Genomic DNA, 15,588 nt, shown 5'->3' with positions numbered 1-15,588 from the left:
GCCACACGGCCTAACCATATGGGCGTGTGTCCCCTGCACTTTGATAAAATTTTGAGATTTTGCGAAAAAAATTTTGAGTACCCGGTTTAGTCCCTACTTGTTTCTAATGCATATTTTGGGCCTCGAGGGTTAATTTAAAGGACAATATGATTCGTTATGAATGATTTTTGATATGAATGTTAAATATTATGAAATATTTGTATTTGATCTGTAAATTCTAGTAATGTTTCGTAACTCTATTTCAGCGACGGATACGAGTTAGGAGTGTTACATAAATTCTCATTTTGCATCATCATTATTGATCGGGATGGTATAACCGATCATGCCAACTAATTAATATATTTGAACTAGTAAACTTCTGGTTTACTATGTATGCGATTCAACAATACTAATGTAGACTTCTAGTTTACTGTTCCATGTGATTTAACCATACAAATAGCTATACTAGCATTGTATCGAAGAAAACACTATATTAACTAGTTTAAAAGTAGTTATAGATGTCATCTTTGAAGCATCCAAATATGAAACATCAAACTCAATACAATAAAATCATAGCCTAACCATATGTATTTGTTACAAATAAAATCTATCAATTTTTAAAATGTGCACAAACAAATATTTCATTTTGTATAGACATATGTGTAGAATTAAATGAATCATATGAACATACCATAAATGCGCAACAATTAAAAGTGGGAACATAATATGAAACTATTCATTTAAATTTCAATATCAATCATATTATTTGTCTCCACACTATCTTCATTTTCCACTTTTGGTGGTAAAAAGAATTATTATGACCATCCATTTTACAATTATTATGTTAAAATCAAAGATTATATTTTTATATATTATTGCATTCACTTCAAGGAATGGGGTAGATCTAATATGATGAACTTCATGATTTTTCATTTAATAGTTCGTTATTTAATTCAATCATGCGTAAACATGATATTAACTCAAAATATTTCTTAAAACCTTTTCTTTTCATGATACTACTATTGCAAGGGCATATGTATAAAAAGTTGAAAATATTTTCTCTAACAAGTTCTCTCCCCACATAATGTTAATTGATAACTTATTGTAAATACTGAAGAGTTATATTCACTCCCAGTTATAAAATTTCGCAACTTCAAGTGCATCCAATCATAACGAGTTTTAGATAAAATTACCATATTTTGATGGTCATCTCTTTCTTTTAAATTAACCAACAGTTCAAGTGGATCTTTCACAATCGAATATTTACTTTCAACTCTTCATGGGAATAATGACAAAGGAAGATGATGGAGATAATCATAGTCATTTTAACAATCAATCAAGTCTTTAAGCATAAGTATCATGCATTAAATGACTGAATCTTTCTCTATCATTTTCAAAACCAAAACAAATAGATATTCATAGTAAGGGTGATTCTTTTTCTCATTCACAATCTCAAAATGAGATCCACTAAAGTAAATATCTTTTAAAACAAAATAATTTCTTTGAGACTGACTAGAACATAGTACATTAATTATCATTTTGCTTCTTAGGATAACAGTGTATTAGCTCTTCTAGACCTTTAAATTAATTTTGTAATACAAAATATTAACGTGTTTTATTGCCACATTAAACATAGGGTAACATTATATTAGCTTTTCTAGAGCCTTAAATCAATTTTGTACTACTAAAGTTTAGCTTGCTTCATTGCCAAACAAGAAAAATGTTTTGTTATTCCTAAGGATAGTATGCATTGTTGTATTGTCTACGAGACATATCTTTCCTTTCTTTTAAGGAATATTAATAGAGTGATAAAATATTCAGATGTACTATAGGTACATTTCATACAATGAAAACATAACTGATTTCTTCTCCATTTCTAGTTGTGAACCTCTTATCATATTCATAATTATACGTTGCATTCACTTCAGGGAATGTGATTCAATATAGTGGGCTTCTATACATGTAAAATAACAATAGAATAGTATAGAATAATTAGAAATTTTAGAGAGCATACATAACTAATTAGATAAATAAATGACCAAATGGTGAAGTTTGATCAATAAAATCTCAGCATTGATATATTAGCTCTTCCGTAGCTTTCAACTAATTTTGTACTACCAAATATTTCAATAATATTGGTTGTTTTAGTAGCAAATAAGATAAATACTGAGTTCTAATTTTCATCAATAATGTTAGCAATGTAGAAGGATATGAGTTCGAGTGCGTTGAAGTGTGTTTATCCTGTTATAGGCATTGTATAAAAAATCATATTTTTAATATTTTATAACTGAGTTGATGTTGGATTAATTCGTAAAATCATATATTCCAACATGAAACCAATGTCATTTTCTAATTTAAAAATGTTTAGAGTTTTAATGGGGTTAATTACATTAATGTCCCCCAAAGACTTAGATTTTAAATTGATTATCAAATTTCAAAATATTTTAGTTGAATTCTCAAAGTATCAATACTGTATATATGTATCAATCATGTCATTCTCTTAGTCTAACTATCAGTTTAGGCATTAAATGCTACTTCTTGGACAGCAACCCAACCCTTGACTTGTATGAATATTTCTAGTTTAAAATTTGATGTAGTGCTTTAAACATGCTTCTTGTTAGATCCAAGCTCGTATTTAATGTCCAAGGTGATAGTAGGTTGATGATGAAATTTAATTGATATGATATTAATAATATTTAAATAGAATGAAATTAATTTAAGGTATATACGAAGATGTTAGATAGAATTGAGTTGAAAACTAGGGTTGGATTCAGTTTATATTTCATGGTTTTTGTTGGGAGGTGTGATTCTCTGCAATGATCCAAGAATTGAATTTTAACTCAAATGAATTGGGTCCGGAAATTTGAATTCGGATAATTCATAAATAGCATGATTTTAATGAATGTTGTATTAGGAGTTAAATTATATTTCTTTCTCTATTTAAAAAATATACAAATTAATTCCAACACGCTAGTTCAAAGAGCATATTGGTCATTTCTGTTAAAATTTTTATTAATTTGTACTGTTAAAAACTAGCGTAACTAATGAAATAACTAGACAGTAATATGTGGCATATCGCATGTATACATGTTGATGTATAGAGACCAATTTTTAATTGTGGAAATGGATTGAATTTTTAACAGAAGAACTAATTTACTCTTTGATTTAACATACAAGGATTAATTTATCTATTTTTTAAATAAATAAGATAAAGACTTTCATGATACTTTTACCGCTAAATAACTCATTAGGAGATATAATTAAGGTTGGTTGGGGTGTGTGTTTTTTGCCCCAAAAGTTAAGGTTGTAATGGAGTTTGTTTGAGACAGTTTTTTTTCTTTTAACACTAAAAAAAATTAAAATAGATATAAGTTGTAAATGTAATTGCTTGGAATGGTGGCAACATACCACATTAAATTGGGATTTGCAGCATGCACTACATGCAGAAGAGCATAATCCAGTTTATAGCATAGAAAAGGAATGATTATTGGAGGGCATGCCTCCTTCAGGACCATCACTATGCTTCCTCTCTTTTCTTAGCCTTTTTAACCTAATGCTGGAGGCTCTCTCCACGTGCCCTAACCTCCTTGTGTTATGCTTTTGATTTTTTTCTTTTCTAATTTAGACCTGCAATTTTTTTTTCATAAACTAATAACACCACTATTATTTGATGTACTCTACTGTAGCAATAATTATTTTGTTCTAAAATGTCTTCAATCAAATCTAAAACACCAAATTAAAGTTGATGGAATTGGTGAAAATTTATGTAAGTAAACCCTTAACTGCAATCAATATAATACAACTAAAAAACACATGGGAAAGTGCAGTTTAAGCTATTGTTTAAGATAATTCTATCTGTGTCCATTGAAGGAAGAGGATCAAAGTATGCAGGCAAATTACAGTGCTACAAACATTTCCCACATGCACTAGATGGTTAGAATCTAGATTTTCTTTTTAACTAGAAGATTTGATTAACAGTGCATACAAAGAAAGAAAGAAAAACCAAGGGTAGTGGGTACTGGCAAGTTGGGGCCGTGAGAGTGGAGGAACCCACAGTGACAGTGAGTGGTACATATTTTCCCTTAAACCAAAGAGGAGGAAATAGAGTGCACCAAAATTATGAAATCACCTCTTCTTTTATTTACCATAAATGAATCACAAAGAATAGAAGGTGAGCAGGGTTCACATGGCAGTCACCTTCACTCACGTCACCACCTGCACATATTCTAATAATGTAAGAGAGAGAGAGATAGTGTCAAGCTTTTCCCATCAATAGGGTTTGAGGGTCACCAAAAACCAAACTATAATGAGAGGTCCCCAAAACCCCAGAATTTCACAAGGCTAATTATACCATGGGAGCCTATCTAGTTTTGTTTTTCTTATATATTTGGTGTAAGATGTTTTGGTATTCGATACTGGTACTGGGTGTGGACTAAATCTAAAGTTGAGGTGGATTGAATACTCAATCAGAGATTTAATTCAACTTATTATTGATGGAGTAGATTGAATGATATGCCAAAGTATGGGGGTGTGATTGAAGAGAATGGTGGTAGTGAGTTTCCAAAATACCCTTTACCATCATCATCCATCACCTATCTCTTTTTTCCTATACAAGAAGGAAATGGACGGTTAATGGAATCTCAAAGTGAACATCAACCATCCTTCTTTAGCATCATCCCTTTCTCTTTCTCTTTCTCTATCTCTCTCTTTCTACTTTTCCAATACAAATTCACCTAAGAAAATTATGTACTTTCATAAATACGTATACAGCTTGCTTTAGAGAGAGAGAGAGAGAGAGAGAGAGGGATTTCTGCTAAAGCAAAAGCAAATAAAAAAAATGAAAAAACCTTGTGTTGGGTGATTGTTAAAGGGTCAATTTTGTGTCTATAAATGTCTATCTGGTAAAGCAGAAAACTGCCTTTTTTTTGCAACACAAAACTGTAGCTCTACTTAACCTATATTCATCAAAAGAAGGGGAAGAGTTGGAATTCAAGAGCTTAGCCTTTCTCATAGTTCAATTCCTTGCCAGGTTAGAGCCCCTTGTGGTGTGTTTTTGTTTTGTTTTTGGTGTTGTTCGTCACTTCCTTTTTTGCTTGTTTTTTCAGCTTTGAACCATGGAGTTCCCTAATCTAGACCCAGAAAGCTCTTCCCAGAAAAAAATGGGAAGAGGCAAAATCGAGATTAAGCGGATCGAGAACACCACTAATCGACAAGTTACCTTCTGCAAGCGCCGCAATGGACTGCTCAAAAAGGCCTATGAATTATCTGTTCTTTGTGATGCTGAGGTGGCTCTCATAGTCTTCTCCAGCCGTGGCCGTCTCTATGAATATGCTAACAACAGGTTTCACTTTCTTCTTCTTCTATGTTCTGCAAATTTGTTTGATCTTTTTCATTCCATTAAAGATAACCTTTTTTATGAACTTTTTGTTCTGCAATAAAACATAAAACATTGAAGACTTCCAACATTTACTTCTATAAGCCTTTGATTATGGGTTGTTCTTCCTTTTCTTGTATGTTCTCTCTAATTTGTTTGGTAGACATGCAGATGATTTCAAGTAATGGGTGTAAATATAGCCCTAGTTTAAACTTTAGGGTTGTAAAGATATATATATTTATATATATAGCAGTGATTGGTGAAGCTGAAAGCAGACTCTATTTCCTTAATTCCTACTCTTCTCTTTTCCTCTCTCTCTCTCTCTCTCACCACATGTCATCTATCATCTATCACACCTTGCAGAAAAGTCTGGTAAAACAAAACTGTGTCATGCTCTCATTAGCTCACTCTTTTAGATTATGGAATATAAAACAGATGTTCAAAACCCCAGTTTTGTTTTGTATGGATTAGTCATTTTTTGTCCCTTTTGTTTCACACTTTCAATCCGATGATGACAGAGTTTCAAGGTAATAGGTCTAATGGATGTGTGACAAAAACTCCAGTCAAAATCAGATATTAGATTAGGGTTTTTTCCCCTAAATGGGTTGTTTCACTCAACAAACCTAAAGTTGGCCTGTCATAGACTAATTGGATACCTGGAAATTTTGTCTCTTTCTCTAACCATTAATCTTCTTATCAGCTTTCTTTAGATTTGAAGAGATTAGGGTTTTCTAAAAAAAAACTCAGATGGGAATCTAAAACAAATTTCTTTGACACAAATTGAAAAGGAATCCTAGCATAAGTCAAGGGTTTCCTTTTCTTTATCTAAAGCTTAGCTGTGTTTCCCATAAGAATCTTTTTTGATTTTCTTTCCTTCTTATATCATTGTTTGCTGTTCCTTTTCTCTTTAATCTTTTAATCTCAAACTTTTCTAGTTAATTTCATTGCTTCCCATCCATCCCTCACTTTTTCTGTTAAAAGAGGAGAGTTTCAATTGATTGATACATATCAAAATGATCATCTAAATTGCAACATTTAGACTACACAACCAACAAATCCTATAGAATACCAACAAAAACTGAAGTATATTTGTTCTATTATATAATATGTAAGGTAAAATAGTAAAGAAAGGAGAAAATTCTAATAGCTAGCCTAGCAATACGCGAGAAAAGACGGATAGAAGCAAAGGGTACGAACCAATGGGATTCTCTGCATGCACTTTCTTGGAGCCTGTAGCATTGGCCATGGCCTGCACCTGCAACTGCAACTGCAACTGCAGCTGCTTACATTTTCACTCAACATTTCATAGTTTTCATGCCTTATTTAATAGTAACCCCAGAGTTAAAAAGGAAGGATAATAATATTATAAATAAAGGGGGTTGTTTTCTTGCTGGGGTTAAAATTTCTGGGTATTTCAAGAGATAGAGGTCATTACATGTTGTGGAATGGGGTAAAAAGCAACTCACATTTTTCATAAATGATAAAAACACATAAAAAGTAAAAGTAAAAGGATCACAACCAATCATATCCAGGGATCTTGTACCAGAGTGGCAGAGGTAACCAATGAAAGGCTCGACAAATTTAAGGAAACAGCTAGCTGCCTCCCTTCTCAATCACATACAACACTTCTGCTTTACTTTTTAGAGTGCAGTATTTTTACCTACTGCTGCTTCACCTTGCCTAATGCATTTTTTTAATTAAACAAAAAATTTTAGGGAATGTTATGCTTCTTTATTTGCATTATTTAAAAGGAAAGGAAAGAAAGTTTTTAATTTATAAAATGTTTATTTCGTTGTTAATTATGAATGCTTATAAATGATTTCGTTATTATATCTTATTTTGCAAGCAACCAAATATCAAAAACAAATCCTTTCCTTTCCTGTTTATCTAATGTTGAAATGTATGTTAGAATCTGTTAATTGCAATATCAAGCATTCTTTTAAGTAGAAAAGTGAAGAGAAAATATAGTTCTTCTTTTTCTTTATTAGGTTTGGGGTTTTGGCTAATTTAGCATTGTTGTTTCGGTTTAAAATTGCCTTTTAAAAGTTACAATAGGAAAAACTGCAATGAAAAAGCATGTGTTTGGTATTACTCTCAAAAATTACTTTTGAAAGTTAAAATGTTTATTTTAAACCTAATACTGGAAAGCAAAAATAATCCATTTTATAATAATAAATATTAATTTCATCCATGAATACAATTTAAAATTTTTAAAAGAAATATAATTACTATTAAATTGATTAATTTAAATGATATTTAAGTAATTTAATTTAAGAATATAAATAATATAATAGCTATTACCATTACTTCGATAATAAAAATTACTACTAAATTCATGCATCTATGTAATTTATATTTTACCAAAATAGCACATCATAACGTATCAAAGTTAAAAGTGAACTCATTAAACTACAAGCAATAACATCCCTTGTATTGTCACAACATGTAAAAAGGAGATAATAAACATTCATCATTGTGCGAAAATAAATAAAGCAAGCACACATACATAAATTGTCAAATGTGACACTTATAAATGTCCAATGCAAACTAATATTCAAACATAACAATTGAAAATAAAAGAAACTTAGCGAAATTTGATAATGCATATCTTATGACCTAAGAAGGCTAGCAAATTTAGAACTCTCCCCCGTTTCAGTCTTAAGCCACCAAACTCTAATATCATGAGATATGGATAAAAACACAATTGTTTATCCTTATTGACCAATAACTTCAGCAAAAAAAAAGTACAGTGGATTTGGGCAAAACTTTTTTGGGGGTTAGAAATTATATTGTATATTTTTATGATAGTAAAAATATAATTTTACTATTTTAATAGCCTATATCTTTATATTTTTTAAAGAATTAAATCAAAATTTTATCATTTTGAGGGGCCAAAGTACAATTTTACCATTATTATTTTAAATTTTATAAATTATAAAAGGGCCTAAATAAAAAAAATTCATTTTAGGGGGCCGGGGCCCTTGCCAACCCCCCATTCGGCTTCCCCACTGAGTGGACTAGCTTTTGGAACTTCCTCCAACAAGCTATCAAGCACTTTGATAACTTATGGTATGCCAATGAATCATTCATGGGAGTTAGGCTCGATGTAGCTTGACTCATATTATTAGCAACATTGCATAGTATATTAATTTGGCTATATAACTTTACAACCCCTCTTGCATTTGAGGATTTTTTATGGGAAGATCCCACCTCGATGGATTTTTTTTTGCCATATATCTAGAACATGTTGTTGAGGCTCAAGTGGTCTATCATTAATTTTCTTCTTCATTTTTTTAGGTGCCTCATTGTATTCATTCTCAAATAAATCGCTAGGTGTCCATTATTTGTAATCGATTGCAATTATTCTCATGAAATGTGGTCTAAATTTCCTTCTAATCCAGGATCAGTGCTTGCAACTCTAAATTTTAGAGCTTTAAGGACAACTTATATATAAAATAATGGTTTAGTACAAATGAGAAAACCTTATAAATAAGAGAAATAATAATTATACAAAAAAAAATTGTACCTTTAGCTTACTCTTTCACTAATTTTCTAAGCATCAACTGTTCTTTTTATAGGATTCCATTCTTTTTTCAATAAGTCCCACCTATTTTTTAATTGTTTTTGTGTACAAGCCTTACTCGTTTCATTCTCAAAATTGGCAATAATTCTTAGCTACCTTTCTCTTTTGAAATGAGTATTGAGTTTATTGCCATTACTTATCTCCTTAATACAAAGATCACAAAATATTATTGTCAACCTCGTATCCCATATTGCTTTTGCCTTTTCACCTTTCGATATTTTACTTGCTTCAACAAGCATAACACTTTTCATCTATCACAATAAAATGACTTCAAATTTCACTTCGTGATAAATATCAACAAGAATAGATAAGGTCCATAAAGACCCATTGTTGATGAATGGTATATACAAGAATAATGTTTTTTTTTTCTAGAAATATACATTATTTTATCTACTCTCTTTCATTTGGCTTCTTAATTTATTTTCTTTCAGTTTGTCTATTTTATTATTTAAAAAAAATTATGGAATAAATATATATTTATAATTAAATTTTAATAAAAATGATTATAAATTCAAACTTATAAGAAGACAACCTTGAAACTACAATTGAAGTGCACTTAATTAACCCACATGTAAATACGGTTTATAGTTAACATCAAAATATATTATGCTTTAATTATTCATTAATTCATTATATATATATATATAAGTAGCCTTCCAAGTTGAGCATGTTGCTCAATCTTGGGCTTCCGAGGCACCCCCACATATATATAAAACTAAAACACAATAGATTGCTAAAAAAACAAAAAGAAGTAAAAAAAAAAAAAAGCAATGATATTTGGCTAAGTACTGCATGCACAAAGCGAAGCCAAAAAATGTAGGTAGGTTTAAGCCTGACATTGGTTTTCCCATATTATTGTTTTTACAGTAATAGAGCTTCATTGATACCAAACTACACAGTCCATCTGCTAAACCCTTACATATTCAACAAACAAATAAAGAAAAAATTGAAGGATGAGCAAAGCATACCAAACAGCTCTGCAATCTTGGTTTAACAAACCAAGAAATAGCAACAAATTTAACTCATACTGACCTTGAACAATTGCTCTGCGATTTTGATATAGCAAAAGGGTCTGAAAGTTTCAAAATGGCAGCAGCAGCTGGAAGCATGATATAACCTTCCATTATTTCATTTGTACTTGGGTAGATAAAAATGATTTAATAAGGTGATATCACCCCAAAACCAAAACCCAAATGCACCCAGCACTTCTTGAAAGTGCTTTTGGTTGCAAAAGCAATTTGTTTGGGATTGCTTTTACAGTGCAGAAGTGCTGCTAGCACCTCAACTCAATCTCAAATGAGTTCCAACAAATATTAAATTATTTAAATATCATTTATCATCATATTTAAATTTTTGTAATATTTTATATCATTAATTTTACAAATAATTTATATTAATTACTTAAAAGTATTAAAATTTTATATATAATGTATTATTATATTAAATTGTTTAATTTTTTTTTGGCTTTCCAATATTATATTTAAAATAGACATTTTAACTTTTTACCATAAATTTTTTACAACAATGCAAAACATTTGAAATTAATAAATCACACTTTTCAATCGCATCTTTCTTAAAACCCTTTTTTCAACTGCGACAGGAATGAAGAATTAGCTCTAAATTAAGTTCATTTGGTAGGAAAGAAAACATAAAAAAAATTATTTTTCATTCTAATACATAAAAAATAAATTATTTCAAATTGAAATGATAAAGAAAAAGAAATGAGAGGTAAGCCTGCATGTTCAAAATTATGCATTTTATAAAGATTTTATTTTTTTCCTTTTACTTTTTAACTCTACCAAACAATAAATAAATTCTTTTTTCAAAATTTCCATCCTTCCTACTAAACCAATGAAAAGAAATTTTAATAATTCTTTTGATTTTTCTACTTTCAAAATTTTTTACTCTATCAATGTATTTAATTCATTTTCATTTAATCCATTTATGTTTATAAAAATTATAAAGTTTTTGGCTTTCAACTTGCTAAATTTATAAAATAAATATCAACTATTTTTTTGTTGTTATATTGATGGTGTATTTTAAGTAGTGTTCATACGTCAGGTCGGATCGAATCTAAGTATGATAATAATTTTATGTTTGTCCAAGTCCGGTTTGGCTTGAAATATGGACTTAAAATTTTGTCTAAGGTCACCTATATTTACAAAAAAATAAGTCGAGCCCATTTTAAGCTCGCCCATATTAGTTTTAATTTTTTTAAATATTTATATTATTTTAATTTAATATTTAATAATTATATATATTTTTATTTGTTAAATTTTTTATATAGTCATCTTAGCATTATTTTAATGTTTACATTAGAGTAGTATTATATATTTAGTATAGATTTATTTTTTGTGTTATAAATTACGTAATATTAAAAATAACATAATATAATTTATTATAAACTTAAAATGGGCCGGTTGGGCTTTGAATGTTCAAGTCCGAGCCTGACCCATATTTCGGATCTAATATTTTTACTCAAATCCTTTCAAATTTCAGGTAGACCTTTGAACTTAGACGGATAACCTTACTCATGAATAAATTTAATAGTATTTTTTTTGTTACTATATTAAATATTTGCCACCTAATTAATATGGCAGCCGGCGGAAAAGTGTGTTAATATTTCATTGTAAAATTTTTTTTCCGAAGATGGTTTCTCATTTTTTTAAAAGAAAATTTTAGGGATAATGCCACATTTGGTACTTGTTTATTTATAAAATGTTTAATGTAGTAATTGTACTATGAAAATATCTAATGTGGTATTTGAACTATCAATATATGTTTTATTAGGGCATTTACATTTTCGTAAAATGTCCAATGTGGTACATGTATTTTGAAAATGTCCAATACGACACCTAAATTATCAATATATATTTTATTATGATACATGGTATTAACACTATTATTGAATTGCTAAACTAGCCAATGAAAATTTAATACGTAGAATTTTTTTTTCAAATCATCAAATCCACGTGGATAAATGTTATATGTAAAAAACTAAATAAAACAAAATAAATTAAGTTAAAAAATTACTAAACATATGGTTAATAAAAAAAAACTTTCATGGATAATAATTTTTTTTATTAAAAGTATATTTTCAAATGGAAAACTCTTTATTTAGTTTTTTTATCAATTATTTATTTATTTTTGTTTTATTTAGTTTTTCATATAATGTTATATTATCCATGAAATAATTTAGAAAAGAAAATACTACATGTCAAAATTTTCATGGGCTGGTTTAGCAATTCAATAACGAAGTTAACATTAAGTACCATAATAAAACACATATTGATAATTCATGTATCACATTTGACATTTTATAAAAGTAGAGGTATTATAATAAAACACATTGACACTTCAAGTAAAGTATTACATTGGACATTTTCAAAGTACAAGGATTATATTAGACATTTTATGCAAGTACACAGGTTTTAATTATTTTGATATTTTAAACCTATAAGATTTTTTTATTTAAAAAAAATTATATTGTGTGAATGATCTAATTATACAAACTATTATGATGTTTTGTGTAACATTGAAGCTTATAAAAAGCTTATTCTGAAGTGCTTTTCCATCTGACCTCTCCCTAATGATGTGTTATAACATTTAAGAAAACACCCTAATTTTAATATTGCATTGTTAACTTATGGCTTTGTCTATGTATTCAAGAAGAGGCCTTCACATTTTCCTAAGATAGGGTAGTTGAAGTTATGTAGACTGTTGTGTGCTGCTATTATGTAGTATAAGAAACCTCGGTTTAAAAGTAGTTTCCACTTGTAAAAATGGCATTTTCAATTGACTACTACTTGGCATTCAAACAACTGGAACTATTGCTTGCAGTGTGAGAGCAACAATTGAGAGATACAAGAAAGCATGCTCAGATGCAACAACTCCAGGGTCTGTGGCTGAAGCCAACATTCAGGCAAGTCCATATTACCTGATTTACTAAATCATTGGCTATCACTTGGTAGGGCATGAGAGGTTCCTATTCCACTTGGTTTTTGTGTCGTTTTCTCATTCTCTTAACTCACTCTTCTTTCTCTTTATATTATATGATACTAATGTTATAAAAATGACCTCAGTTCTACCAGCAAGAAGCCACCAAACTCCGACGACAAATTCGTGATGTTCAGAACATGAACAGGTCTCCTAGCAATTTCTCTTCTTCTTCCTACACTCTATATCTATATCTATATCTATATCTATATCTATATCTATATCTATATACGAGTGATGTTTGTTGCAGGCATATCCTTGGAGAGGCTCTGAGCTCATTGACCTTTAAGGAACTCAAGAACCTTGAAGGCAGGCTGGAGAAAGGCATTTGTAGAATCAGATCCAAAAAGGTTTTTGTTTTGGTGTATATTAAGATCTTTCATCCTTTCCTTCTATCTTAATCTCTTTGTTTGTTTATTATATGGAATAAAATATGGTTATTCACTCACCACATTCTCCAACTCTACCAGAACGAATTACTGTTTGCAGAAATTGGATTCATGCAAAAGAGGGTAAACTTTCATCCCTACTTGGTCTATTTATTTATAGGCTAGTTAACTCAAAACCCGGTATATAGCTGGTTTAGAAGCAATCTTGAGTATGTTGATTCATCCATCATTAGTTTGAAAAAGAAAAAAGAGGATTGTATACTTTGATATCCTCAAACCCCATTGTAGTTTCATCTTCAGAATCTTTAGTTTGTTAGACACTATACAAGATATGAGTGATAGCATAAAGGTCGTCGTCTTAATTATTAACAGCTGTAAAATGGGTATATAATTTCTAGGAAGTTGAACTGCAGAACGATAACATGTACCTGCGAGCAAAAGTAAGCCTCTCTGCCTAATGAATTTCAACTATAGATGGAGATGTTGGGTGTTGATCATGATTAAAATAGATGCATGGCTGTATGGATGCAGATAGCTGAAAATGAAAGAGCGCAACAACAATCAAACCAGCTGATGCAAGCAGCCTCCTCCTACAATCGCAACTTTCTGCCAGTAAACCTGCTGGAACCCAGTAATAATGATTACTCCAACCAAGACCAAACTCCTCTTCAACTTGTATAAGCTTCTCTCTTCCACCTCCATCTATTCAAGGTTAGAACCCATTTTAATTATTTGCTTAAAATTAAGCACTTTGGAAGAGGATGGTATATGGAACAACTACTTGAAAAGCTCCCTATAAACATATAAAGTTATCTATTTACACAAAGATGTGAGTTTTGTTATTAGTATGAGCAAGTGCATGTATGTAGTTACAATGCTGAATATTTGCACCAAACGGTCCCTGCCAATTAATGCATATAAATTAAGTTGAAAAGGCTATAAACTTTGAAGAATTAAACAGTCGCTCATTTTCCATATTCATAATTAATATTCTCACATTATTGTGCATATATATTTCTTTCTCTGCTTATTATTTATTTTACTTTTTGGTGCAGCTGACATGCAAGCAGCAGCCTCTAATGTTCTACCAACTTTATCTCTGGTTAAGCATATATATATATCTTATAAGCCATGCAAGTATATATATATATATTTATATATGGTTTATAAACAGTTGAAAGCCTAGTTGTTGATTATGATGAATGTAAGGAACTTAGGTTTCAGCACTGGACTCCTTTTTAACTGTTTTATTGCAGGAAAGGTTTATTTTTGTATTATATATGTTTCTTAAAACTCTACATATAGTTTTCATCCCTTCTCTCATCTACTTTGGATATATTTGTTCAATTCAATAACTAGATAATTTGAGCTTTTATTTTTTAAACACTTATCAAATTTTTAACCATATATCAAAAGATTTTCCTTTAATTAAATATCAGATTTAAAATTTGATGTCGCTTTGTTTCCTTAATTATAAGTTATTAGCCCTATACTTCTATAAAAGAAATAAAATAAAAAATCAATCCTCTTAATTTTTCTAATTTAAAAGCTTTAGTCTATCATTATCATTATTAGTAGTTTCTATAAAAATTTATCAATTCAACAACTTTATCTTTTATTAATTATATATCACATCAGAGGCTGGCAGGGGCCTCGACCTCGTTAAAATGAAAAACTTGTTATTTTAACCCTTTAAAATTTTTAAAATTTTAAATTAATAAAGATAAAATTATACTTTAGCCCCCTAAAAATGATAAAATTTTGATTTAACCCTTTAAAAATTATATTTTTACTATCATAAAAATTACAATTTAATTTTTGCCCCTTAAAAAAATTTTCTGGCTTTACCCTTGATCATATCTGGGTAGCCTAATTAATAAGTCAAGTTCACAAATTTTATTGACAAAAAAATTCACAAATTTTGACAAAATGCTAACAATGTTAATAATTAGACTGAGATTTTTAAATTAAAAAATTAGAAGGACTTAGGGTGAGTTTGGATGGGCGATTGGGTGCGGTGTAGTGCATTTAGCTTCCTTTTTGTCTCACGCTACAGTATCGCTACAATATCTAATCTCACCGCCACCGCTGTTTTTACACTAATCGCAAGTAAACGCATTGCCCATCCAAACTCACCCTTAATTTTTAACTTTTTAATTACTTGAACTCAATCTTAAATAAATCATATCGAAATAACTATAACTAAAAGGATCAAATTAATACGAAGATTGGAATATATTTAGATACTTTTTCAAATATATATATCT

At 29.7% G+C, this 15,588-nt stretch overlaps 1 protein-coding gene across 4 annotated transcripts; it reads left to right on the top strand.

The window, feature by feature from the left end:
• Window positions 1-4,395: 4,395 nt before the first annotated feature.
• On the top strand, window positions 4,396-14,644 carry LOC107959710 (agamous-like MADS-box protein AGL1). Of its 4 annotated transcripts, none has more exons than XM_016895835.2 (9): window positions 4,396-5,008; window positions 5,085-5,320; window positions 12,777-12,858; window positions 13,019-13,080; window positions 13,183-13,294; window positions 13,403-13,444; window positions 13,720-13,761; window positions 13,853-14,032; window positions 14,377-14,598. In XM_016895835.2, the coding sequence occupies exons 2-8, from the start codon at window positions 5,094-5,096 to the stop codon at window positions 14,000-14,002; spliced, it is 717 nt and encodes a 238-aa protein (XP_016751324.2). In that variant the 5' UTR covers window positions 4,396-5,008; window positions 5,085-5,093; the 3' UTR covers window positions 14,003-14,032; window positions 14,377-14,598. The 4 variants fall into 4 exon arrangements, with proteins under 4 accessions (XP_016751324.2, XP_016751327.2, XP_016751326.2 ...); NM_001327702.1 differs by having other exon boundaries at window positions 4,962-5,008; window positions 13,183-13,282; window positions 14,377-14,644; XM_016895838.2 differs by lacking the exon at window positions 13,720-13,761 and having other exon boundaries at window positions 13,183-13,282.
• Window positions 14,645-15,588: the final 944 nt, after the last annotated feature.

The sequence above is a fragment of the Gossypium hirsutum genome, chromosome D04, assembly GCF_007990345.1.
Source record: "Gossypium hirsutum isolate 1008001.06 chromosome D04, Gossypium_hirsutum_v2.1, whole genome shotgun sequence".
Taxonomy (NCBI): Eukaryota; Viridiplantae; Streptophyta; class Magnoliopsida; order Malvales; family Malvaceae; genus Gossypium; species Gossypium hirsutum.
The sequence above is the reverse complement of the archived record's forward strand: the minus strand, read 5'-3'. Positions and strand labels throughout refer to the sequence as shown.

Excerpts from the sequence above, each read along its gene's own strand:
- LOC107959710 (XM_016895835.2), top strand. The coding sequence starts at position 5,094 with ATGGAGTTCCCTAATCTAGACCCAGAAAGCTCTTCCCAGAAAAAAATG. Across the intron at positions 13,295-13,402 it reads CCAAAAAGGTTTTTGTTTTG|AACGAATTACTGTTTGCAGA; the intron begins GTGTATATTAAG and ends CAACTCTACCAG. Across the intron at positions 13,762-13,852 it reads ACATGTACCTGCGAGCAAAA|ATAGCTGAAAATGAAAGAGC; the intron begins GTAAGCCTCTCT and ends GTATGGATGCAG.